A 25,951-nucleotide genomic window follows, 5' to 3' on the forward strand; every position below is an offset into this window, starting at 1 on the left:
TTCGGCCTTTCATGAGGCGCCCTGACGATCCCTCGGTTTCTTCGTGCCCTTAGGGTAGAAACTCTACCTTTTAACCCGCGTTGCGCTGTTAAAATCAACACAAAATCCGAATTAAAAACGTCTGCCTTATTAAATGCACGGGATATTTTTTTTGTTACCGCAACACTAGTGTTCTCTTGTGTCTATGCTATAGATGTCAGTATTGTTTAATATCATACTAATCTGTGGTATTCTGTGTCTAAAATGGCTGAACTGATTTGAATGAATTTGACGATTTCTCTGGAGCAGTAGGAGCGCTGAGTTCTTATGAGTTATGGAGGGTAGAGGTAAGGAGAGTCATCTGTGTATATGAAAAAGTGGCGTCAATATGTATTAAATTAGGATGGCGCCACATTTGCATCAGGGTAACTCTTAAAAGAAGCGCCAAATATAAATATTGTTAGAGTAGGCTTGAAAAATAAACAAGGAAGTATGGAGATACAAGGAAGTAAGGTTATATTCACCACAATATTTTGTACAACGTAAGTTGTTGAAATTCTCAATAATTAACTACTTTAGTCGATAATGACATTAAATTTTTTAACTCGGCATACTTCAATTCATCTACGATTGCTACATTCATACCATACCCTGTGCATCCACCAGTGCCATTGTGGAGGATTTTTGAACTGTTATTTAGCGCATACACTGGACACTTTTTCAACTTTTCTCCCATATAAGATGACTCTCCTTACCTCTACCCTCCATATTATGAGTGAAGGTCCCGGTTCGATCCCGGATCCCGGGAATTTATAACATAATTTTTTTTTATCTAGATCCACCTACCAACACAGACGATTAAGCGTTCCGGTACGATATCGTGTAGAAACTAATTAGGGGTATAGGTTTTATATAACACCTCACATGTCTAACACAAAATTTAAAAAAACATCTCATGTAATTTAAGACTTATAAGAAGAATTATAGACCCTTACCACTAGTTGAGAATGCAGTCAAGGGATAACTATTGGAATTAAAAAAAAAAATAGTTGCAGACCAATTCCACAACTGGCTCGAAACTAAATAAATAAATAAACTACGATAATATAGAGATCGCTATCTAGTCCCATAGAAAGGCTAGATTGTGTTATGGGTACTAAGATGATTGATGAGTATTTTTATGAATAATATATATAATATACAGATCACCATACACTGAAAAACATCGCCGATTCATGTTCATCACACAAACATTTTACAGTTGTGGGAATCGAACCCACAGCTTTGGACTCCGAAAGCGGGTCGCTGACCACTGCGCCAATCGACGGTCAACTGCGTTTCTTGTGATTGGTCGCACGCGGGACGCAATTAGAAGCGAAAGATCTATTTTTAATATAACTTCCCTTAAGAAAGCATGTGCCTAAAATAACTATTAGTTACATCCGATGCAACTAAAACTCATGTTATTCCAGTCTGCAGACAGTTTTTTGACTATTCTTCTGAGTGTCCTGTTTCAAACAATATGTCGAACGTTAAATTAGCTATAAGAGTTAGGCCATTCACAGAGAAGTAAGTTTAATAAAACCTAAAAAAAATAAATAAACTATTATAGGTGAAACAAAAAGTTTAATTGTTGCTGCGTAATATTTTTTTAGAGAGATCAAATCAGAGAAAGAAAGTGTGCCCGTTGTGAGTGTTATTGATGAAAATACTGTATCTATTACTAATATAAAGGTAAGTTTATTTATTTCATTACATATTATACACATAGCAACTACAAAATACAAGTAATGAGTACCTAATACTTTTTTTATTACATTGGCATGGACACATTAGGAGTCTCGAAAAACCCGGTGCCTGGTAGGCATAGGCATAATTTTTCTAAATTATATTTTCAATTTAAAAAATATATTTTACGATTTTTGATAATAACTATTATGAATTTAGCCATTAATGTTAACAATATATTTGTTTTGAGTGAAAGAGATTTTACAACCGCCGTGGCCCAGCGATGAGCGCTGTGGTTTTATATGCGGAGGTCCCGGGTTCGATCCCCGGTAGGCGAAATTTTTCATGTGGGAGGCTTCGGCCGCGGCTGGTTACCACCAAGCCGACAAAGACATGTCGCCAAGCGATTAAGCATTCTAGCATTAGGTATGTCGCGTAGAAACCAACCCGCCGCTATCAGTTTGGACTGCATCTTCATATACCACTAGGTGCATTGGTTGCAGTCAAGGGCAATCTTGAACAAAAATACTGCATGCTTGAGAGTTCTCCATAATGTTCTGAAAGGCGTGTAACGTCTACAAATCGCGCAAACCCTTCTCATTCTGAGAGGAAATATATGCGGCCGTGCACTATCTATTGCTATCATCATCATATCAACCTTTACCGGTCAACTCCAGGGCACAGGTCTCCCACACATGAAAAGGCCATACCTACGTGTATAAACAGTAGTCCACCACAGTGGCCCAGTGCGCACTGGTGGACTCCACACGCCTTTGAAACCTTATAGGTAACTCTCAGGCATGCAGGTTACCTCACGATGTTTTCCTTCACCGTTGAATAAAGTAATATTTTAATTGCCGTGCCCTATAGTGGACCGATAATCGGTTGATAATGATTAATTTTAAGAGCCTGAACAATTTTATATAGCACTTTATAACGAACAGAAATATTGCTAGGTAAGCGCTTCAGGCGCAGGCGATAGTCGCGAACGCGTGCGTCGTTTTTATGCTGACTACACTCTTGATAGCGCATGCGCCACCACGCACCCGAACTACGCTACACAGGAAAAGGTAAATGCGTAGGAATATACTTCATACACGCATCATCCATGCCATTTTTTTACGTCCTGAAGGAAATTTGTCTAAAACATAATATGAAAGTTAAATTAGGGGGAAAAAAGCATTACCGCTGTGCTTCCCTTTGGTGACGTGATATCCATGAAGATTTCCCCCCAAGGGGGAAGAAAGATCATAAGTCTGTCTTAATCAGCTTGAGTTTAAAGATGGTTTTATTTAGATACTTTAGAATTTGTCTATGATCTGTTTTTTTTAAAGTTCCACATTTTTTTTAAAACGTTTCGGTTGACGCTTATTCTGTTTTTCAAGTTCTTTATATGAAGTGATAATCTTAGGAGCATATCTAAAAATAAATTTAGTACATGGAGCAAGTAACTCAAATCCAGAAAACTACTGGCTTTGATCTTGATTAATCCCACCCTCCACTTTACTCTTCGTATTGATTTCACAGCTTAAATCCTTTTGTTTTATTTAAGAAACAGCTAAAGTGCGTTAAAATATAAATCGCGATGATTTATATAGTGGGATGTACATTGTACATTATTTATTTTATTTTATTTATTTATTTTTTCAACGTACGACTAGTATTACAGGAATTTTCCTGATGCACTAGCGTAGATTATGAAACTCTTTTTCATGCATTTTAAAGGTCGTCGATTCATTGGTAGGAGTAGTTAATAAACGAGGCATTATACGGAAATTAATGGTTAATACGTATTTGCAGGTTTTTGACACAGTTGGTCGGCAAGTGCTGAGCAGAATATCTCAGGGGCAGTCAGCATGTGTTTTGGCTTACGGGCAGAGTGCTACAGGGAAGACCCATACCATGATGGGTACGGCCACGCAACCTGGCTTGATACCACGGATTTGTATGGCTTTGGCTGAAACTAGACCCTTCGATATCACAGTTAGGTTCGTATCTAATTTAATTAAATTTAAGGCTATACGGGGCAGTGCCACGGAGTCCCTAAGTTTAAGGACCCCTCAGCATGAATCACCCCCAAGTTGAATAAAGAATATTTGTCAGTGACCTAGTTAAATAAAGAATATTTGTCTATGCTAATATCATAAAGAGGTACGGTTTGTGAGGTTATCTGTGATCTACTGAACCGAGTTCAAAAAATATTTTACCAATGGAAAGAGACCTTATTTGTGAATGTCATCGGCTGTATCACCAGTTCGCATTTAAGTACCGTGGTGGGTCTATGCTCTAAAACCGGCTCTCCTATGAAAGAGGAGGCTTGTGCGAAGCAGTGGGATGTTAATATGCTACCGATGAAGGTATATACTATTAACCCGAAAAAATAGTTTTCGCGGTAGTCGAATTTGCAAAGTAACGCGGAGAAAAAACGGTATAATGAAAACGTTTGTGACGAACGCTGCCTTATGAGATATAATTTGCGAGTTCTAGAGCTTGATAATGCCTCCAAATTCGATACTTCGCGCACAACGAAAAGAGTCAGTTAGATGTTTAAATACTAAACACGGTATACCGAAATGTATAATATGAAACAATTTCAAAATGTATAATTTGAAACAAATCGAAAGCTCTAAAGCTTTCGCCTTAGAACTGTTAAAGCATGAAATTGAACGCTATTCCATTTTCTTTATTGTATGTATGTGGCAATTTTGTCAGCGCCAGCAAATTGTTTCGCTATCATTATGTGGCGTGAAGCGCAAAGCAGAAAAGTGGTAGGTATTTTTATGGGGTAGAGTTCCGTAGTGTTGAAGTTATCTATAGTTCAAATCGTTCCATTACTGGTGAAATCTTTTTTTATTCTACTGAAGCCCTAGACTGCAATCTCACCTGACTTTTACCTGAGTTAGGGGTGTGTTAGTTATATGAAAGCTCGATGGTTTATGGATGGAACGCTTAATCGGTAGCGCGACGCCTGTGTCGGTAGAGCAGTAACTAGCCGCGGCCCAAGACCAGAAAAAAAAAAGAAATTATGAATTTCAAAATGGCCCCGCCCGGAATCGAACCCGGGACCTTCACCACCCCACTTATATCAACAGGGCTCACATCTGCACCAGGTCGTCTAAAAAACCTTTTTTTTTAAAGGATACGTAGTACCTTGTGTTTTAAATTAGGTTAATGAAATAAGGTATCATATTGTTATGATAAATACTTTGTTTAATATTTTTTATGTCCATATTATACTACTTCTACTAGTCATGAGCTCGTTCACGTTATGAGAGCAAACGAACTAAGGCAAACTTATTTGTTTGCTTTAGATGAAGGACTCCGGTCGGGCTTAAAATGACTTAATTAAATAAACCGATAAATAATGCGTGAGTACTTCAAGTCCTTTTAAATACGCAGAAGTATTCGTACAAAAAGAATTTTCCCTCTCTTCTTATATCTGAAACTAGTGGACTCGTGACTTTCATAAAATAACTATCTCTACGCTATGATTTCTCTTTTCTGTAGCTTCAGCAGTGGCAAACTAGAGACCCTGCAATTGTTATTACTCACGCGATTTACGAATTATTTAGCTTGAATATTCCTATATGGCTGACACCAGTAATCTTTGTTTTTGCCTATCAAGGATCGGGTTTAGGTTAAGGTTTGGCTCAGTAGACCTACGAAATTACAAAGTAGTTTATTTATTTATTTGGGTTCACAAACAATTGCACACTATTACACTACACAGTGGTATACATAGTACAAATACTCAAGCGTCAACCGCGTAAACCACATAACATGTTAAGGGTACTTATTTAAAACCTAATAAATCTAAAAAAGACTTCTTCTGCGTTTGATTTTGTTTTTTGATGTGGCATTCAATTTAGTTGTAGTTCTAAAAAATTTTAAAGTATTCAGTTTCGCCTTAGCCTAAGCCTTAAATGAGGGGTTTGCTGCTGTCCGCTGAGGAGTTCTGTCAACCACATTGATCAGATCTACACAAACTTTGGGCAAAATTAAATTCCTATTATAACCTCTATACTAAAAAATATTTATTTAAATCTGTTATAATTTGTCGGAGTTATGGTGTAAAATCGTCAAACACTTTGTTCCCGACTCCCAAAGGAACCGAGCTTAAGCGTTAAAATGATGGTTATAAATTGCTCTAACATCTTAGCTAATTGACTGTGCAAAGATAACGAGATGGTGATAATAAAAGAAACCCCAGCTAAGTTTTTTGTGGGCTCGTCTTAGACCAGGAGGCGCTTGGAACCCCCTGGCTTTAAGGTGTAGCGAGGTAGTCACCTCACGATAACCATAAATAATAAGTGGAAACCATAGACCATAAAAGCAACAATTCGGAGAGCATATAAGGAATACAACAACTGCACGCCCTGTCTACAACGTGTAACAAAATTACGAAATAATATTGAAGGATGCATAAGTATATTTAATAAGGAATCACCCTGTAAAAATATTAAATCAAAAAAAGCATATTTATTATCCCATGCAAACGAATTCAAAACAAGTGTTTACTTATGATAGCCCTATTTAAGTTAAAAGACCGACACGCGCATAGCACCTACGCAGCGCGACGCGTACCTAATAAACTGACAGAATTCACATTATTTTAATTTTGCATTTGATTTTAGGGCTGAATCTGATTTCTTTCAGTAAAATCTATGGCATTGGTTTACTCAGAAACTATTAGGTTTTCGGTTTCACAAATTATTCTCAGAGACAGTACATAATGTAGTACCTCTAAAGCCTATGAAGTATTATTTCGGTTTTCATTTACACGTTGTATAATTGTTAAACATAATTCACTCTACACTAAAGGGTCTGGTTTGTTTTGGCGTCTGTATACGGTAAATAAATTAGAGTTGAAGTATCTTGAAGTCGATAAAGCTTCAAAAATTTTAACCATTTAGTATGATAAGATATATTGACAGCGGGTCTTAAAGTTGCATGGACGATATGCATTTTTACTTGCTTCAAATTTACCTTCGGTTCCGATGAAATAAATACCTATGATAGATAAGCACGTATTACCATTTACCATACAGTATCCAATACCACATTACAGTTTGTAGATATTAGCAGTGATAAAGAGTTATAGGCGAGGGTGCCAGGCTTGCGTGTCATTCCGCCCTTGAGCTGGCGGCGGAGCGTCTCTTTAACACTGTTCCAACTTAAAAGTTAATATGATGCGTGATCCGCCTTAAAGTTGTGATAGAGTTTATAAAAAACGATTTGGAAAGCTCAATAGTTTAACGGTAAAGAAGGTGAATATTATTATAAATAACATGTTAGAAGCAGGAGGTATTCAGATTATTATTTAACTTTTACGCTTATTTTTTATCACCATCCTATTAGCGTCCCACAGATGAGTACAGGCCTCCTCTCTCATAGGGTATACGGTTTTTAGAGCATAGACAGACCAAGTGGCTCTAATACGGCTTGGTTTTAATGACTAATATCAAAAGTTTGTGATAATAACCGGGATAGTCTCCTTACCGAGCTCTCTAAGTCACATCGCCAATTTTCTAACTCCGGGCTGGTACTCAATATTCCTTTAACAGGAAAACAATACCTAAAAAAAATTGTTCGACCCGGGATTCGAACCCAGGACCTCGTCATGCGTAGTTAAACATGCGAACCACTAGACCGAAGGGGGACTTTTTTAATACTTGAAAAAAAATTGCATTGCCGTCTTGTTATGCAACTAAAAAGCAAGAAATAAATATTTTCTACAACATTTTTAGGTCGTTGCTGAAAAATAACTAAGTTTATAAAAAACACAGACGAGGACCTCCTCGTGTTTTTTATAAGTATCTATATTATAAGTATTTATGTATATTATTCATAAAATTATTCATCAGTTATCTTAGTACCCATAACACAAGCGACGCTTACTTTGGGGACTAGATGGCGATGTGTGTATTGTCGTAGTATATTTAATTATTTATTATTTATTATTATTTATTATTATTTAAGTCGGTTGAAAAGAAATAAAAGCAAAAACAAGTCTATGAAGAGCTTCTTGTGAAAAATAATTAATAATTTATTGATGTTATAACACTTTATCATAATGCTATTGTCATTATCAAAAAAACGTTGCGCATATTGACATATTCGAGTATTGCCCTGTCACCTTCCAAAAGCGTAGTATGGCTTCACACTCGGTCGGATTATACAAGTTGTAACTCGCCGCCCGCCCGCCTTAGTCTGCCCAGCGTAGCGCTTTGCTCGGTCGTTAGTTATAACAAATGAAAAATTACGTGCAATAATTTCGTAATAAACTTTGATAAGAAGTGGAAGCAACGTAGCGGTCTTTGCGGTAAGCACTGGTTTCTGCCGGACGTAATAGAGTTTGTAGTTTGAAAAAAAAGGTTCGTTAATTATGAAATCCATTCTCGTAAATGGAAAAGTGATAGTTTAATTGCATTGTTACTTCGGTTCGGCCGCACGTATTTGATAAAATTAGGCGTATATATAATAGCTTGCATCCTGGAGATGAGGATACTATATATCTCAAACACCCAGGAAACATTTCCGTGGAATTTAGAAGAATACCCTTCTTTACTTATGCACAGCATTACAGCTAAATCGGTCATAGTAAAATTGCATTCAGAAAGCTTGTATATCCAAGGATATTATTATTAAGTTTGGAAAATGAACGGAACCCGTGGGTTTAAGCTTAGCCACTTCTGAGTCACGAAAAGGTAAAAGCCAAATCCGAGGATTAACTTCGCTTGAGCATCGCAATTGACTGATTTGCGTTTAATATGATTAAAGAAATCAAATAAGTATCTACCTACGAGTTGGATTTACAGATAAAGGTTTTCGTTACTTTTTTTAATTTGTTGTCGCAGCTGTAATAAAAACACATGAACAAAGTGACATACTCGTAGCTTAAAAAATATATTTTTTTGGGGTACTAGTAAAGTTGCAAAGTTATTTTACCTATGGTCTTAGGTTTCAGTGAACTATTCTTTCATCTTTCGAAAATATTGCAGATGAGTCAAAATATTTTTTTGATTCAGGACTCCGTTTGTTAGACAGATTAAAAGTAAAATTTTATGGTGTCAAGGTGCAACGGCAGTTACTACGGATACACAATGGTGTGTAGTAACTAAACATCCGATTTTTTTCAAAAAGATGTAGCTGAACTACATATGAAAGTATGTGTATATTTATAACATACATATATTAACACATTGAAATACTTTTGTGGGTTCCGTCACCAAAATGGTGAAAACAAACCCAGATCATTACGTGCGTTTAGTTCGGTTTGCTAGAGGGCCTAACTTTATTAGAGGCACGTCATCCTTAAGCATCCACAAGCAACTTGCGCGTGTCCCGTCCCATTAAAATTGTATTCAGACCATTGCATCCTATCCGCCACCCTCTGCGTATCGCGTCCGCCTACCTATTCCAAATAGGACATAGTATGTGTTCAATAAGGCATGTTGCGTGAGCACCTACTTTTAACATAAGGCCGCGTGGACTGTGGCTTTGCTACATGCATACAAAGATCCATACAGATTTTTGTGGAGCTGACTTTTACTAGCCTCTAGAAAAAGGACAATCCTCCAAATTGTGTTAGTCAAAAATTTGAGAGAAAAAAAAATATATATCTAAATTTTAAAAACTCTGTTCCTATACGGAACAGTTTGTAAACAACTCGTACCTATCGCGTGACAGGAGTCACATGATTTTACTTCAGTAAAAACTTTGACAATGGTTTACTCAAAAACTATCAGCGTTTTGGTTTCACAGATAAGAGTCAGACAGTAAATAATTTACCTCTGACGCCTTAAAAGTATTATTTAGGTTTACATTTACACGTTGTATATATTATATATATCACACTGTTCTGTTTCTACTGGCTAGTCGGTTAATAACGATGATGATGATAAAACCTACTTTAAAAGTATATTTTATTAGTTTCATAGTAGCATTTGTCTCAACAGCAAAATGTCGGGGGTAGATTAAAGGCCCTGATTCCCCGTTCTAACGGCCTTGCTGTTAATTGGCCTGAAATTTCTCGCTTCTTTGTCATGTCTCAATAAGTAATGCGTAGGTAATCTGAGGCCGACTTAATACGAAGTTTGCGTGTTAAAACTATTTAATAACATTATAAATAAATTTTGCGATAAAAATGTTATTTAAACCGAAGATCATCTTTTTTTTTATTTTATATTAACGATAGGCCAGCGTTTGACGACTATCATGCCCGTTAGAAAGCAATGATGAGGTCTAGGTTGGAGCACGCTTGCCTAGAAAAAGCAAATTCACTCTAGCCTTGAAGGTACTCAAATTATACGTGGCAGGAAACACATTTGCCAGGAGGGCGTTCCACATCTTTAGGATTTAGTCCGTGTGTTTCATCGAAACAGTCAGAGAGGAAATGAGGACATACAGTATTAAGACGTATCAAGGCCCCAAGGGCGACTAGTGGCACATGCCGACGACCAAGCAAATCAACTGGGAGGAGAAGGCAGTCTTCTTTTTTCCAGACTGAAAAGAAACAGTACTAATCAAAATGTAGTAGTTGATTTTTGAACTATTTTAGTAAATTCCTATACCCAGAAAAAAAAAGCTTCACCCACAGATGAACGGCCCAATGTCTCAAGACGGATTGCCGAGTTACAGCTATAAAAGGAACGAGAAAAAAATCAATAAAAAAGTCCGTGTAGGATGTAATTGTGACCGTGTTAAGGACCCACATCCGAAAGACATCAGAAAACGGGGCCCTAGTTTTAGCCGGTGAAGACACATTAGCGTGTGGTTCACCTGATTGTGACATATTGCCGCTTGTAATTTGATTGTACCCAGTAGTTGAGGCCGTGCTTGGGCCGCCAGGTATCGGACCGGAGACTGGGTATGGCGCCTGCGGGACTTGATGCGTGCCAGGGGTGAGCTGAGGTTGTTGCTGCTTTATGATTCGCCGGCTAGATCATGTGGTGGTCGTATGATCTATGCGCGACGCTCTGCCATTTTGAGTCGCCCGAGTTGTTTGCTTCAAGTCTTACGAAATTACAAAGTAGTTTATTTATTTATTTGGGTTCACAAACAATTGCACACTATTACACTACACAGTGGTATACATAGTACAAATACTCAAGCGTCAACCGCGTAAACCACATGACATGTTAAGGGTACTTATTTAAAACCTAATAAATCTAAAAAAGACTTCTTCTGCGTTTGATTTTGTTTTTTGATGTGGCATTCAATTTAGTTGTAGTTCTAAAAAATTTTAAAGTATTCAGTTTCGCCTTAGCCTAAGCCTTAAATGAGGGGTTTGCTGCTGTCCGCTGAGGAGTTCTGTCAACCACATTGATCAGATCTACACAAACTTTGGGCAAAATTAAATTCCTATTATAACCTCTATACTAAAAAATATTTATTTAAATCTGTTATAATTTGTCGGAGTTATGGTGTAAAATCGTCAAACACTTTGTTCCCGACTCCCAAAGGAACCGAGCTTAAGCGTTAAAATGATGGTTATAAATTGCTCTAACATCTTAGCTAATTGACTGTGCAAAGATAACGAGATGGTGATAATAAAAGAAACCCCAGCTAAGTTTTTGGTGGGCTCGTCTTAGACCAGGAGGCGCTTGGAACCCCCTGGCTTTAAGGTGTAGCGAGGTAGTCACCTCACGATAACCATAAATAATAAGTGGAAACCATAGACCATAAAAGCAACAATTCGGAGAGCATATAAGGAATACAACAACTGCACGCCCTGTCTACAACGTGTAACAAAATTACGAAATAATATTGAAGGATGCATAAGTATATTATGGGTACTATGATGCATAACTATAAAAGGAACGAGAAAAAAATCAATAAAAAAGTCCGTGTAGGATGTAATTGTGACCGTGTTAAGGACCCACATCCGAAAGACATCAGAAAACGGGGCCCTAGTTTTAGCCGGTGAAGACACATTAGCGTGTGGTTCACCTGATTGTGACATATTGCCGCTTGTAATTTGATTGTACCCAGTAGTTGAGGACGTGCTTGGGCCGCCAGGTATCGGACCGGAGACTGGGTATAGCGCCTGCGGGACTTGATGCGTGCCAGGGGTGAGCTGAGGTTGTTGCTGCTTTATGATTCGCCGGCTAGATCATGTGGTGGTCGTATGATCTATGCGCGACGCTCTGCCATTTTGAGTCGCCCGAGTTGTTTGCTTCAAGTCTTGTTGCGTTTATCCTTACAAGCCTTTCTTACCAGAAGAGTCAATAAAGTAAAATATAAGAATTTTCGAAATGTTTCTAGCACTAATCTGTACTTATAATACCTACTAGCTTTTTCAAAATTGGATTTTCATACAAACTTCAAACCCCTTATGGATGAATTTGCAAAAATCTTAGCGGACGCCTTCGTTTTAATATCTATCTGTAGATATACCAAATTTCAGCCCAGTCAATCCAGTAATTTGACCCGTGCTTTTATAGATCAGTCACCTTTTTAGCGTTGCCCTGACAATCGTAGCGTGATCATAAATAACCTATTGATGAATTATTCTATCTAATGCAAGAATGATTGTCTAAATCGGACTGGTATTCCCTAAGTTTAGCGCGTTCTAACAAAAAAAAAACAATCTTTAGCTTTATTATTAGCAGATATAAATAGCTGTAGATAAAAAGCTAATTTTACAGTTAGAGTCTGGCTGCATCTGTGAAGCCGATCACCTTGGTCCCGATCCATATTCTGCATTTTGACAATAATAAAACTTGTGATTGTCGTCTACCTTTATGAGTATCAGAAATACTGCTCCGCCTTAATCTAAGAACTCTAGGTGTCTGCCCGTAACACGCTACAGAAAGGTGGATAAACTTGAAGTTATGTTTGTTTTGTTATAAATTTTCCGACTTTCAAAAGCTACAGGCAGTGATAAATCTACGATGGATATGCATTAGTAGATAGTGTTATAAATAAATAATCATTTTGATTCAACTATGCGATTCGGTATTTTATATTCGATTTCAGCTTGTGTAGCCTTACTTCGGAGTCCATTTCGTCATTGGTTTTATTTATTAAGCTGACTTTTTCGTGGTGGAAGCTTACAATTTACGCAGTTATCAGAAAATGAGCAAAAGAACATTTAACAATACTCGGAACTATGGAGTGAAAACCGTAACCTAACTATGTAATAAATTATCATGTTTTACATAAATCTCATAACTAAACTGAATTATTACTAAAAAAATTACACATTGAGTAGCCCACCGGCATAGTAATATATGTATAAGGTGCTACGGCCTGGTTACCGGACAGCACCCGTTTTTTAATGTTTACGATTAAACCTTTGGCTATTTGTAAAGTTTTGGTTTCGAGATATAGTTATGATTATTTTCAAAGTATTTCTCGGATTAATTAACTTTAATTAAAACACGCAAATGTCATATTTATATATATTATCATATAAGACGCAATATATTTGGGTGAACAAAAAGCTTGAAAGTCGCGTCATCGTCACCGCACGCTACCTATGATGTATAAAATTATTATATATATAGTGTCCAAAATTTAGTTTTCATTTGTATCATTTTTCAAAGGCAGTCTCCAAAGGCTGCCCCGCATTTTCCATTGTTTTATTCGCAGTTTTTTGGAGATATACAACGAGCGAGTGCACGATCTACTAGCGGGTGAAGTGTTGCCAGTAAATTCCCTTCCAAGAAGAAAAGGTAATACTCGCAAAGATCTTCGTGTCAGGGAACATCCTACAAAGGGACCCTACGTACAAAGTAAGTGAATAATATTAGACTTTCCTGTGTTTCAATTTTGTATTTTCTGGTGATCAATCCGTATTCACTTGCCGTGATCGAACGTTTTTTTTCGTTAACACTAGAGAAAGAATGTATAGAAATAAGTAGACTGGTACATAATTTTAAGACTATTGTATGTATACTAAAATGTATAATATTATACCAAAATCAGTCCTTCTTTTGAATAAGTTTATTCATTATGCTAAAAATGTTTGTTCAGTTTATTATACTCCTGATGAATATCTAAGCTAATAATAAATAATAAGTGACTTCATTTATGAAATATATTAAATTATATATTTTTATTTAATTGTTTTTACCTAGACTTGGAGAAAATATCAGCACGATTAGTAATAGGAAAAAGGAGATATTAATCTACATAATATAGATGCTTATTTTATGAATTACTAAATCATGTAAAGCGGATAACCATTTCATCGTGATTATCATCATATTAACCCATTAGTGACCCACTATAGGGCACGGGTCTCCTCTCACAATGAGAAGGGATTAAGACCGTAGTTCACCACACTGGCCCTGGATTCCACACACCTTGGAGAATATTATGGAGAACTCCCAGGCATGCCGGTTTCCTCACGATGTTTCCCTTCACCGTTGAAGCAAGTGATATTTTAATTACTTAAAGCGCACGTAACTTAGAAAAGTTAGAGAAAAGCTGGGATTCGAACTCGGCCCCCCAAAAGTGAAGACGAAGTCCTACCCATTGGGCTATCACCGCTTCGATAGCTAATACCCATTTAGTTAGCAATAATATAGCTACACTATGAAGACAAAGATTATTATTTATTATTAACTAGCTGTTGCCCGCGACTTCGTCCGCTTTTGTTTTTGTTTTTCGAAAGACATGTGCCTCATAAATGTGGCAGCACTTTATGTATTTAGGATAGCTAAGCTTGGTGTAAAATCGTCAAACACTTTCGTCCCCTCTCCCGAGAGAACTGAGCTTAATGTCGGACTAAATAGCATCCTATACTACTTTTAATACCTTCAAGAATATGTATGTACAAAGTTTCGTGATGATCGGTTTAGTAGTTTTTGCGTGAAAGGGTAACAAACAAACTTACATTCACATTTATAATATTGGTAGGGATAGGGATATTTTAGGTTTTTCATTTAGCAGCACTCAGCATCTTTATTGCGCAGGTCCACGGACGTCAGTTATTTCTACGCTCAGATTTTACCACAAGGTGGCTGATGGCTGCGTCAGAACTCTGTATGACAATGTATACTCTGTGCTAACAGAGTGTCCGTGTGAATGACGTAATGACGTAATAGGGTTGAGAAACAATATGCCCAAATATGACCACTTTGTTGATCATAAAATTATGTTAATAGGATCGTGAAGGTATATATTAATATTATAAAACATATTTTCAAGGGAATAAATAACTTAAATTTAATTATGTTTCATTGATCCTCCTTCTTCCTAATATTATAAATGTGAATGTAAGTTTGTTTGTTACGCTTTCGCGCGAAAACTACTTAATCGATCACCATGAAACTTTGTACACATATTCTTGAAGGTATTAAAAGTAGTATAGGTTGCTTTTTAGTCCGACATTAAGCTCAGTTCTTAGAGGTAACAGAAGTAATAAAGGATACTTTAAAAATTTTTTTTTTTTTTTACCAAAGATAACAAAATGTTTGTCCAAAATCTCATGTATGCACGCTGCGTCCTGAAATTTACGCGGGCGAAGCCGCAGGGAATATCTAGTATTATATACACCCTACTACTGAACTATTACTCAGACATAGAGGATATTATGTACTGACATGAATATGTATGTATTGTGTATCAACATAGTAGTTTTTTTGTTAAATAATAAGAAAGGCTCAATCCGATTGTGCTGCTATCAACTAACCTGTTGGTAACGAGCAAGCAACATTCCACGGGTGTGAAGTTAGAAGTGCTTGGGGGTTTTTACTGTTTTTAGACACACTGCACTGCATGCAATAATGGCTGATCTGTTCTGTATGATGAACTCGGTGATTTGTCTAATAAACCTAATTGTTTCACAAGCTGGGTTCTGTTACCTACTCCCAAATCAATGTTACCTCAAAAAGTTTGGCAAAATCTTTAGTTTGGACGGCTGATTGGCGGTGACCCTTATTTCAGAGTCCAAGGATGTGAGTGGAAATGATTGTGTGATGAGCATTAATGTTTTTTTGTGTCTCGGTGTTTATCTGTATATTATAAGTATTTATGTAGGTAAATTATTCATAAAAATATTTTTCGCCCATCTTAGTACCCATAACACAAGCTGCGCTTAATTTGGGGCTAGATGGCGATGTGTGAATTGTCAGTAATATATTTATTTGTGTTTGTGTACGCAAAGTCGCCTGTTATTAGAACCTATTTTAAGTTAACAAGAGTTATCTTCGAGAGTGTACTGAGGGACTATTCGATTTGTTTCTACTCCATCGGTGGTAGAACATTTCATTTCCTATAGGTACTTAGATACTAGAAACTTGCTTTGCTTGCATGTTTCTGCAAAGATCTGGAATGCCCTTCCGGTTTCCCTCTACCCCGTTATACCTCGAAACTCGAAGGTCTATGATTTACGCCGTATATCAAAAGTGAAAATGTATCTTCCACTTAGGCAGGCTCCAGTTCCACCTTAGGCCGTGTCATCACTAACCACCAAGTGTATTTGAAATCAAGCGGCTACATAATGGGAAACAAACAGACAGCCGGTCTGTAAAATCGGTAAATAAAAAGAGTTCCCATAAACCATATCGTCAGTTGTTAAACAAATATGCTATGAATATATAAACCTTAATCTACTCAACTGTAAATGTGTTATTCTCAGATTAATTGGGATATTTTATAACTGGTAGCTAGCTTCTTCTGAAGCAGAAGAAGAACGGGTAGCTATTTGAAATATCACTATTTATATGGTTTGAAAACATTTAAAAATGACTTGCTTTAAGAGTGAAGGAAAAACAACCTAATATTATGAGTTCTCCATAATGGTCTTATGGTCTTTAAGGCGTTGAAAGTCTGGTAGACTTTCATTCGCATTTTCCCAGCGTGGTGGACTAGGGCTTTAATAATCGCAATTTTTGAGTAGGCCTGGCGCAGCGTTGAATGCTTTGGTTTTAAGTTGGAGGTCCAGGTTCGATTCCCAGCAGGGGCAATCTGGTAATTTATAATTTCTGAATTAACGTGCCGTTAAGCGGTTTAGAAACCTAGAAACCGATTATGGGGTATGGGTTCAATAAAACTGCCATATTTCCAAACATGTTAGCCCGCTGCCATCTTAGACTGCATCGTCACTTGCCACCAACGACTAACTTGTATTAGAATGAAAAAGAGATGCTATTTTTGTAACAAGCTTTTGTTTTCTCATAGATCTGCGACAAGTGGCGGTTCATGACGTAGAGTCTCTCTTGACCGTGGTCACAGAAGGAGCCCGAAGACGAAGGACAGCCGCAACTCGGCGTAATACGTCTTCTTCCAGATCCCACGCTCTGCTGGAATTGGTGACCCCTTACTGCAAGCTCCATCTCGCTGATCTTGCTGGCAGGTAATAAATAATCAAATCGAAATTTCAGAACCCACGGTATTTTTCTAAGTGGCAGCCTCGCACTGGTAAGCGCAGCGTCGGTCGACCCCCGACGAGCTGGACAGACGACATTATCCGCATCGCAGGTAGCCGCTGGATCCAAGCGGCACAAAACCTTGGAATTTGGAACTCCCAACAAAAGACCTATGTCCAGCAGGTGACGTGTATCGGTTTATATAATGATCCGAGTGATCTCATAAAAATGGAAACGGACATTTAATATCATGTAGGCGGTATAAAATAGGTAATAATATATGAAGGGCGAAGGCAGATTAAGGTCGAATTATACACTTAAGTAATTAACTTATTTAGTGATATGAAATAATTAACTATTTATATGAAGTGTCCAGGAAATAGAATCGACCTTGGCCCTTATTTATTTGTTTATCGTTACATTGCCCTCTGTTTTGAATATTTTAACATAAATCGCTCACTACAAGCATCTACATACGTACACGGAAATGAAGTTCCTTGACACTTGTTTACATTTTTATAAATTAAACCTAATGCTGATATCAGATAACGTAGTAAACCATCTGAATAAAAGTGACAGAGTTTTAACCGTTTTTTTGGACCTTGCAAAGGCATTTGACACGGTACCCATTCCTTCACTTTTAGTTAAACTGGAAGGAATGGGTATTCGTGGAATTCAATTAAATCTTTTCCGGAGCTATCTCTCTGGTTGCTCCCAAATCACTAAAATTAATAGTCACTTGAGTGATGAGCTACCAATTTCATATGGCGTCCCGCAGGGTAGCATTTTAGGCCCAACCCTATTTCTCATATTTATAAATGATTTATGTAACCTGCGTCTACCCAACTGCAATATAGTCTCCTTCGCCGATGACACTGCATTAACTTTCTACGGTCAATCTAGGCCTGACCTTTTATCAACTTCCTAACGTGGTTTTGACGCCGTTTTTGACTGGCTAGTCTCCCACTCTTTAACATTAAATATCTCTAAAGCTAAACTTATGACCTATTCAATCAGTTCGCTCACGCAGCCTGTTACGCCATTATGTCTTAAAGTTCACTCACAGGCACATAAACGCAATGCCAATTGCAACTGCGCATCGATAGTTTCTACTGACAAAATTAAATACCTAGGCCTACCTACCTACCTACCTATCTTACGAAGAAACAGAAGATTTCTTAAAAAACTTTAATTTAATTTACCTGATTGCCATTGTTACTTGAACCCTACCCCAATAATTTTTTTACACAAAAACACACACACACACACACACACACACACACACTTTACTATTTTTTTATTTCATTTTTCTTTTAAGTTACAATTAAAGCTACATAATAGTAATGTCTTAATTTCAATCTGTCTTTGTATATTCCGGGGGCGAGGGCTGGTTATCCTTAACACAGATTAAATCTAGCTAGGGTAGCCAGTTCGTCAACTCATTATATGTGCAATTTTGATGAAAGAAATAAACGATATTATTTATTATTATTATTATTATATCCGGCTTGCCTATATTTAGTTTGGTACTATTAGATACATATTATAGGTAGGTACTATTCGCGTTTACTTATATTTCTTCACTAATAAATTAATACATATACTACGACAATACACACATCGTCATCTAGCCCCAAAGTAAGCGTAGCTTGTGTTATGGGTATTAAGATAGCTGATGAATATATATTTTTTATGAATATAATACACATAAATACTTATTATATACAGATAAACACCTAGACACTGAAAAACATTCATGTTCATCACACAAACATTTTCCAGTTGTGGGAATCGAACCCCCGACCTTGAACTCAGAAAGCAGGGTCGCTGTCCACTGCGCCACTCGACCGTCTAGTTCACTAAGTCAATCAACCAATATCCTATAACCACTCCCAACCGTTTTGAGAGGTCCTATGTCCACTGCTGGACTTAAGGCCTCTTGCAACGGGAATGTTTGTCCATAACCTGGGCACGATGGGCTGACAGTTTGGTGATCGCTGTGGATGCTTGTAGTAGAACAAAGGATGCTGCTGTCCGCTCTCCATTATATTCGCTCAGTCACCTCGTACGAAACCCGCGGGAACTGGAGGATTGGTGATAATTGTATTCTGATCTGCAGTTAACACACGGCGACTTTACTAGGAAAATGCTTTTAACTCCAAAGTTGCTGCGTGAAATGGTGATAAAAATACTCTTTTTGATCATAAAATGTGATAGGATTGTCACATTTTATGATTAACTAGCTTCTGCACGCGACTTCGTTTCGTCGTCGTCGTCGTCTGCGTGGACTTCATAAATAGGTCTAAAACTTCGCTCGTTAACAATTTTTAATCCTACCACGGGAACTATTTGAGAGATCGGTGACATGCATACCAAATTTCAAATGTCGGTAAATAGTTTTCAATTTTCAGGATAAAAGGTAGCTTATGTTCTTTCCCATGTTAGCCGTTTTTGAGTGATTGAGTAACAACAATTTTTACATAATATTAGTAGTTAGGATAGTAGGATATATGATTTTTTACACAAATTCCAACATTGAGTTTGGCTATGGCAGGTGTGATGATCATGAGTTGTTCTTACAGTGAAAAGTCCGGTTGGGAGGGGTGCGGAGGTCGTCAAAAAGAAGGAGCTAACATCAACAAGTCGTTAGTTGCGCTGAGCAATGTCATATCGGCCCTGGGTAAGTTTTATTTTGGTATTTAGGTTAGGTTATTAAGGTAATTTATCCCTTTAAAAATTACGCAGGGTTGATGCACCAAGGTTATAAAGGTGTTGTTTGAAGTTGAATTTTGTACCATTTGGCTTCGGAACATAATATAAGCTACTAAATGTTGCCCGCGTTCTTCTTCCGCGTGTTATTAATTTTCCCTGTGGAAACAGTTTGTTTTCCGGGGATAAAAAATAGCCTAAATCACTCTCTATTCTTTCAACTAACTCTCTGTCAAATATCAAGTTGATTGGCCTGAAGGCCTTCCTTTAGGCTCTGCCTTTGTCCTTACAAACATACAAGCAAGCAAACATAAAAATAATGATTATAATTCAGAAACAAAACGTCGACAACTTTATAATAATGACGGTAATTCGGATTTCGGTTGGTTGTCAAGTGCGAGCTCTTTATGATGGGTGTGTATCTTCTTTTGCTTGAAACAGTATTACCCTTGACTTTTACATATTAAAAATAAGTATTATAGTTCTAAAACAAAACGGCTGCAACATACTAATAATACTACTTTAAATGACGATAGTTGGGTCCCCGTTATGGAGTTCTAGTCGTCTGCATTCGAAAAACGTCTAAAACACTGCAGTGGATAAAAGTTTAATGAATACTTTTTTCTTATTTAGTAAGTGGAGGCTCTGGCCGCGGCAGATTCGTTCCCTATCGCGATTCAGCGCTGACTTGGCTTCTTAAAGATTGCTTTACGGGAGGTGGAAGCATTTTTATTATTGCAAGTGAGTACATTATAGAAGTCCATTTAGGATTGTATAATTCCATCCATGAGTAACAACTTTATAACAAGTTCAATATTGTAGACATACATTGTGGTTCTCTGACCGAATTCCAGAGATCAATCGAATTAGCTTTAAGTAAAGTATAATAATTTAATTTATTTTAAACTTTATATACATGAAAAGAATCTTATCAGTGTCCCATTTGAATTTTTACTATTTCCTTATTTTATGCTAATAATGCTTGTATAATGTATTTAATCATGTTATTTTGTTCGTATAATTTACTTTTTATTAATGTTATATAGTTAGTTAATGTTAGCTTTTTATGGTAACATAAAATAGCAGTACTACATTTTTTATATAGTTTGATGGCCTGAATAAAATTTTAAACATTGCCTATTTTATACCTTCCTACACTGGATAGGTACGCTTCCATCTTGTTTGTGTAGTTGTAAGCTAGTTTAACACTATTTATTGCATGAGGTGTTTACCTGTAAGTAGATTTATATTTTGTCTTAATACAGTATAAGCTAGTTTAAATTTATTTTTTGAAATGTAAAGCTGTTGGTAAACCAAATAAAAAAAAAAAACAAAACCTACCATAATTATGTATAAAACTTATGGTAAAATGTTAAAATCTGTCTAAACTGATAATGAGTATGTATATGAGGCTTTTTTGTGGGGAAGTACTACCGGCATTCTTATTTCTGGTGCCAAGCAGCATTGCGGTGTTCCGGTCTGAAGTACGTGAATGCCAGTGTAATTATAGGCACATGTGGATGCCAGTGTAATTATAGGGACATGTGGATGCCAGTGTAATTATAGGCACATGAGGCTTAACACTAAGCCTCAGGGCGGCTTTTCTTAGAAAGTGTTCCTTGTATGTTTATACTCACTGGCCTAATCACTACTCAAGTAATATTAATAGCAGGAAATACGGATGCCAGAAGGGCGTAGCACACCTTTTCAATTTGTTTAAAGTATTTATGTAGAAACGGCAAACTAAGTATAATTTATGTTAAACTATCTGTTGCTAACGATTTCACCCGCGTTTTTTTATCGTCCTTTTAAAAAGCCCGCGTAACCGTTCGATTTCTCGGGATATTACTATATCCGAGACCTTTTTAGGATGCCGCAAAATTTTACCAAAATCGGTGTATATATTAAGCCGTGCAAAGGATATTTTTTAAATTAATTTTTTTAAGCCTGGCTCATTTTTTTTAAATCCACTACAACTGAGCCCTTAACTGCAATATCACCAAGTAATGTGATTTTGCAGTCTGAGATGGTAGTGAGTCCACTGCAAACAGTGGCGTGCACTTCATACATGCACGAAAGCACTGCATACCCAAATTATCTTATATAACACGCATTTGGGGGGAATTTTTCCATTTTATGCCATGTACCTGCTTTATGTTTCACCCTGGTCACAAACCCTGTGCACGCCACTGAGTCTGCAAAAGCGTTAGAGAATAGCAGGCTTTTTGGTGGGCCAAGCTACAGCCAACCAGACCCGTGATTATAAATTCACAAACTGTAATTCCCTATAGACACGGCAGAAGCCTCCTACCAGACAATAAATAAAAATACTAAATAAATATACTACGACAATACACACATCGCCACCTATCCCCAAAGTAAGCGTAGCTTGCGTTATGGGTACTAAAAGGACTGATGAATATTTTTATGAATTATATATACATAAATACTTAGAAAATACATATAAACACCCAGACACTGAAAAACACTTATGCTCATCACACAAACATTTTCCAGCTTTGGGAATCGAACCCACGGCCTTGGACACAAAGTATCCACTCAAAGTGTCCATCTCAAGGGTTCAATCCATATGTGTGCTCCATTTAATTACGATTAGTGCCGAGTGGTTGAGCCGAACGTAGCTAACAAAGAAAAAAACAAACAGACAAAACTTCGCATTTATAATATTATGTATTGCATATTTAATACAACTTATTGTTTTATATATTTAACATTGGTTATATATTTTAATTCATATTTCATTTTCTTCAAATATTTGTGAACCCTATAATTCAACTTTTAACTTGTCCTTTGCCAGGTTGCCTGGCAAAATGCCGCTTATTGAACCTGCGTTATATTTGTTGATTCTAACTCTTGTTATATATCTAGGTTATGTTTTTATGTACAATAAAGTGTATTTTTTTTTGTTTCTGCAGCTGTATCTCCAGGTGCAGCGTGTTACGGCGAATCCGTTTCGACGCTTCGTTGGACGACCAGTGCGCGCTGTTTGCCAATTGATCGAAAGCTTGCTACTCCGCATATACTATCTAAAGCGGTTATCCAAGCTCAGTTCGATCAGCTATTAGCTGATCTCGCTAACCACTTCATTATATACGTAAGTTAAACTACAAGTACCTAGATTAGAACATTCAGGTGTCTTTAAACGTCTATTGAAATTATAATATATTTAATTTATATAGATACTAGATGTGCCCTGCGGATTTGCCCGCGTAATTTTGGGAGGCAGCGTACTGCTACATAGTCTACACCTATAGTCATATATGAGATTTTTAGATATTTTCACAAACATTTTTTTATCTTACTTAAATTTTTTTCATTGAAAAGTATACTACATTATTTCTAATACCTCCAAGAATATGTATAAAAAGTTTCATGAAGATCGGTTCAGTAGTTCTCGCGTGAAAGCGTAACAAACAAACTTACATTCACATTTATAATATTAGTAGGGATTTATTTCAGAAACCAGATACTGGACAACTGATTTATGATGATAAGCATTGGGAGTTACATTTAAATAAAAGACGGAGCGTTTGCAAACAAGAAGCAAACATAGGGAACATAATGAATTTTGGATATCCGCAAACTGATGCTCGTAATTCAGAATCGACACCATCATCGATTGCAAGCGGTAGTTCAGATATCATAAACAATATGGATAATAACGCTGAAATAAGTAACGAAATTAACAAAGAAATCGATAAGCTTTTTGGCCCTACTCTAGAAAGAACAAAAAGTGGGAGCGATATAGAAGTAGCTGCACCGCTAGAACATAGAAAAAAACAATTTAGATCACAGGAAGCACTATCTAATGAAAAGGTATTACAACCTAATCAAAGTGATCGTCTATCTGATGTTGACGTAGATGAAACAAATAATGAAGAACATAAAAATAAAGAAGATAAAGTGCCACAAGTATCAATTCTTTACGATAATCAAAGAGCAGAAATCATTGCTTCAGTAACAGAAAGACTGTATTCCAAGCTTAAAAAGAACGAAACTCCTAATAGTATGGATCCTGTAAATGATAAAAAACCACAGAATGAACCTAAGGCCGTGCCACTAAATGAATTAAAAATTTGTTCCAATGCACGCCAACGTCTTATGGAGATAAGCAAAAAAGCATTAAAGAATAAAAGGAGAATAGGAATACCAGCACACACACAGACACGTAGATTTGTAGTTCGCGTTAAAGATCAAGGTATCGACATTCAGACCGATCTTCAACCATATGTAAGTTATGTAAACCAAGCATGTATTTTACATCAAGACGCTTGTACTGAAACTACTCCTATGACTCCAAGATTAAAGGAAAAAGCAGTTGGACCTAAGTATAGTAATTTGAATTTCTGTGACAGAACAACAATAACTGAAAACACACAAGTGATTCATAGAAGTTTGTCAGTAATGACGGACATTCTGACAACAAGTGATCAATGTACTCAGACCCCCATTAGACCACATCCACCACCACCTAGACGTACCACAAAACGCACTTCTTTTTATTCAAAATATTTAAGGAAAATTCAAAATACTAAATCTAGTATGGATGGACATAATTCATCTCCTATAATTAATATCAATATATCTCCAGTATTTCAATCAGATGCAGAATCTCTTAGTTCTCCAGAAATAAACGAAAATACAACTGAAGTTGATAGTGAAAAACATAGTAAAACAACGACTCCGGATTTATTGACAAATCACAACAATATATTAACACAAATGGAGGAAATTGAAATAAATGATAGAGACGATCAAGTGATACAACCAGCAGATGAACCCGGTGTTGAAAATAATTATAATATAAAGCAAGAAGCAATTGGATTAGACTTTTCTGATGAAGAAGAATTACCTTTGCCTCGTGTTGCAGTCGATTCAAGCAGAAAGGTAGGTCAAAAGGACTATATTGATTTAATACTTGGCCGGAATGATGATCTTTATCCATACAATATAAAACTATCTCCTACCAAGCAAAGAGATGAAACGAAAAGGGTTATCCGATTTAAAAATGATGACGTCTCCCCTGCAAAATGTTCTACTGAAAAATGGCATACAAATCTAAGGAAGAAAACCAAATCAAAGATTGACAAAAAAGAAAATGAATATTCAAATGATTCAAACAGTGGTTCTGAGTTATCAGAAATGAGTGAAAATAATAGTTTTATTTGGAATAACACAAATACAAGTGACAAAGGTTCTTTAACGGTAAAATACTTAGATGATCATTCTGAATATGAAACGAAACAATTCATAACGTGTTTAGGTTTAAATAATAAGGATTATTCCTTGTGTGAAAAGCATTCACCACTTGAAAACCCATGTTGGCTCGATAAGAGTAATGGAAATGAATTTAACATAAATAAACACAAACAATACAAGAAAGATAATAATTGTGGAAGAGATAACTCGTTTGATAATGTTGAGAAGCATATTGAAAAAGCATGTAGCAGTCTCGAATTTTCAGTGAATAAATATAACGATTACTTAGTAGAATATAAAGATAAAAATAACAGTTACCGGTCAGAAAGCTATAAGCCTACACCAACAAAATATTTACAACATTTGATAAAATTAAGAAAGGCAGCTGTTGAAGCCGACCGTTTAAACTGATTTAAAAAGTAAATGTCTATAGGAATAGGTTATGTAAAACGGGATATTAAGTCTCCCAACCACTTCTCCTTAATTAATATTAGGTTTTCTTTCTACTTGTAAGTTATGCAGAAATTTTATATTCATGTTGTTATACCTTGGAGCTAAGGTGAGTAACATCACCTTTACTTTTTAATTTTAATAGTATGCTATAATTTTTCTAAGATTAACAATGTGTGTACTCAGCATAATAAAAAATATTTCAATTAATTTTGTGTTTATTATTTTCAAGGCTAATATCGGTATGAGATAATATTATGAGTTTTTTACGAGACAAACCAGACTGAAATACACCTGTGTATGTCACAGTATTTATTTATGTATTTAGGGCAGGTCAGTCGGTTATATTATCAAAGTTCAAGAGCATTGGAATTAAACTTTTTTAAAGGTGCTTATTTTACATACCTACAGCTTTAGTCGACGGTCTTTTTATGTCGCTAACCGGTTTGCGATTCCTTCGAAGAACTTTAACTAATATTGAAATAAATACTTTGATAAATTTGAATGTGCCCCGAAGACATATTTGAGTCAGCAATTACGATCAA

General features: G+C 36.4%; 1 protein-coding gene across 1 annotated transcript; it reads left to right on the forward strand.

The window, feature by feature from the left end:
- The first annotated feature begins 1,496 nt into the window (after positions 1 to 1,496).
- LOC120632092 (kinesin-related protein 4-like) lies at positions 1,497 to 25,481 on the forward strand. Its single transcript, XM_039901880.1, has 10 exons — positions 1,497 to 1,548; positions 1,635 to 1,713; positions 2,664 to 2,777; positions 3,508 to 3,695; positions 13,303 to 13,445; positions 16,840 to 17,014; positions 19,610 to 19,707; positions 20,370 to 20,477; positions 22,673 to 22,851; positions 23,217 to 25,481. Exons 1-10 carry the CDS (start codon positions 1,502 to 1,504, stop codon positions 25,365 to 25,367), a joined length of 3,282 nt encoding a protein of 1,093 aa, XP_039757814.1. The 5' UTR covers positions 1,497 to 1,501; the 3' UTR covers positions 25,368 to 25,481.
- The last annotated feature ends 470 nt before the right edge of the window (positions 25,482 to 25,951 follow it).

Source organism: Pararge aegeria, chromosome 19, assembly GCF_905163445.1.
Source record: "Pararge aegeria chromosome 19, ilParAegt1.1, whole genome shotgun sequence".
In the NCBI taxonomy this organism is placed as follows: domain Eukaryota; kingdom Metazoa; phylum Arthropoda; class Insecta; order Lepidoptera; family Nymphalidae; genus Pararge; species Pararge aegeria.

Bases quoted from the DNA above. Each gene is read 5' to 3' on its own strand.
- LOC120632092 (XM_039901880.1), top strand. From the start codon at position 1,502: ATGTCGAACGTTAAATTAGCTATAAGAGTTAGGCCATTCACAGAGAA. The intron at 13,446-16,839 runs GTAAGTGAATAA...GTTTTCTCATAG, and splicing joins AAAGGGACCCTACGTACAAA to ATCTGCGACAAGTGGCGGTT. The intron at 19,708-20,369 runs GTAAGTTTTATT...TTTCTTATTTAG, and splicing joins CAATGTCATATCGGCCCTGG to TAAGTGGAGGCTCTGGCCGC.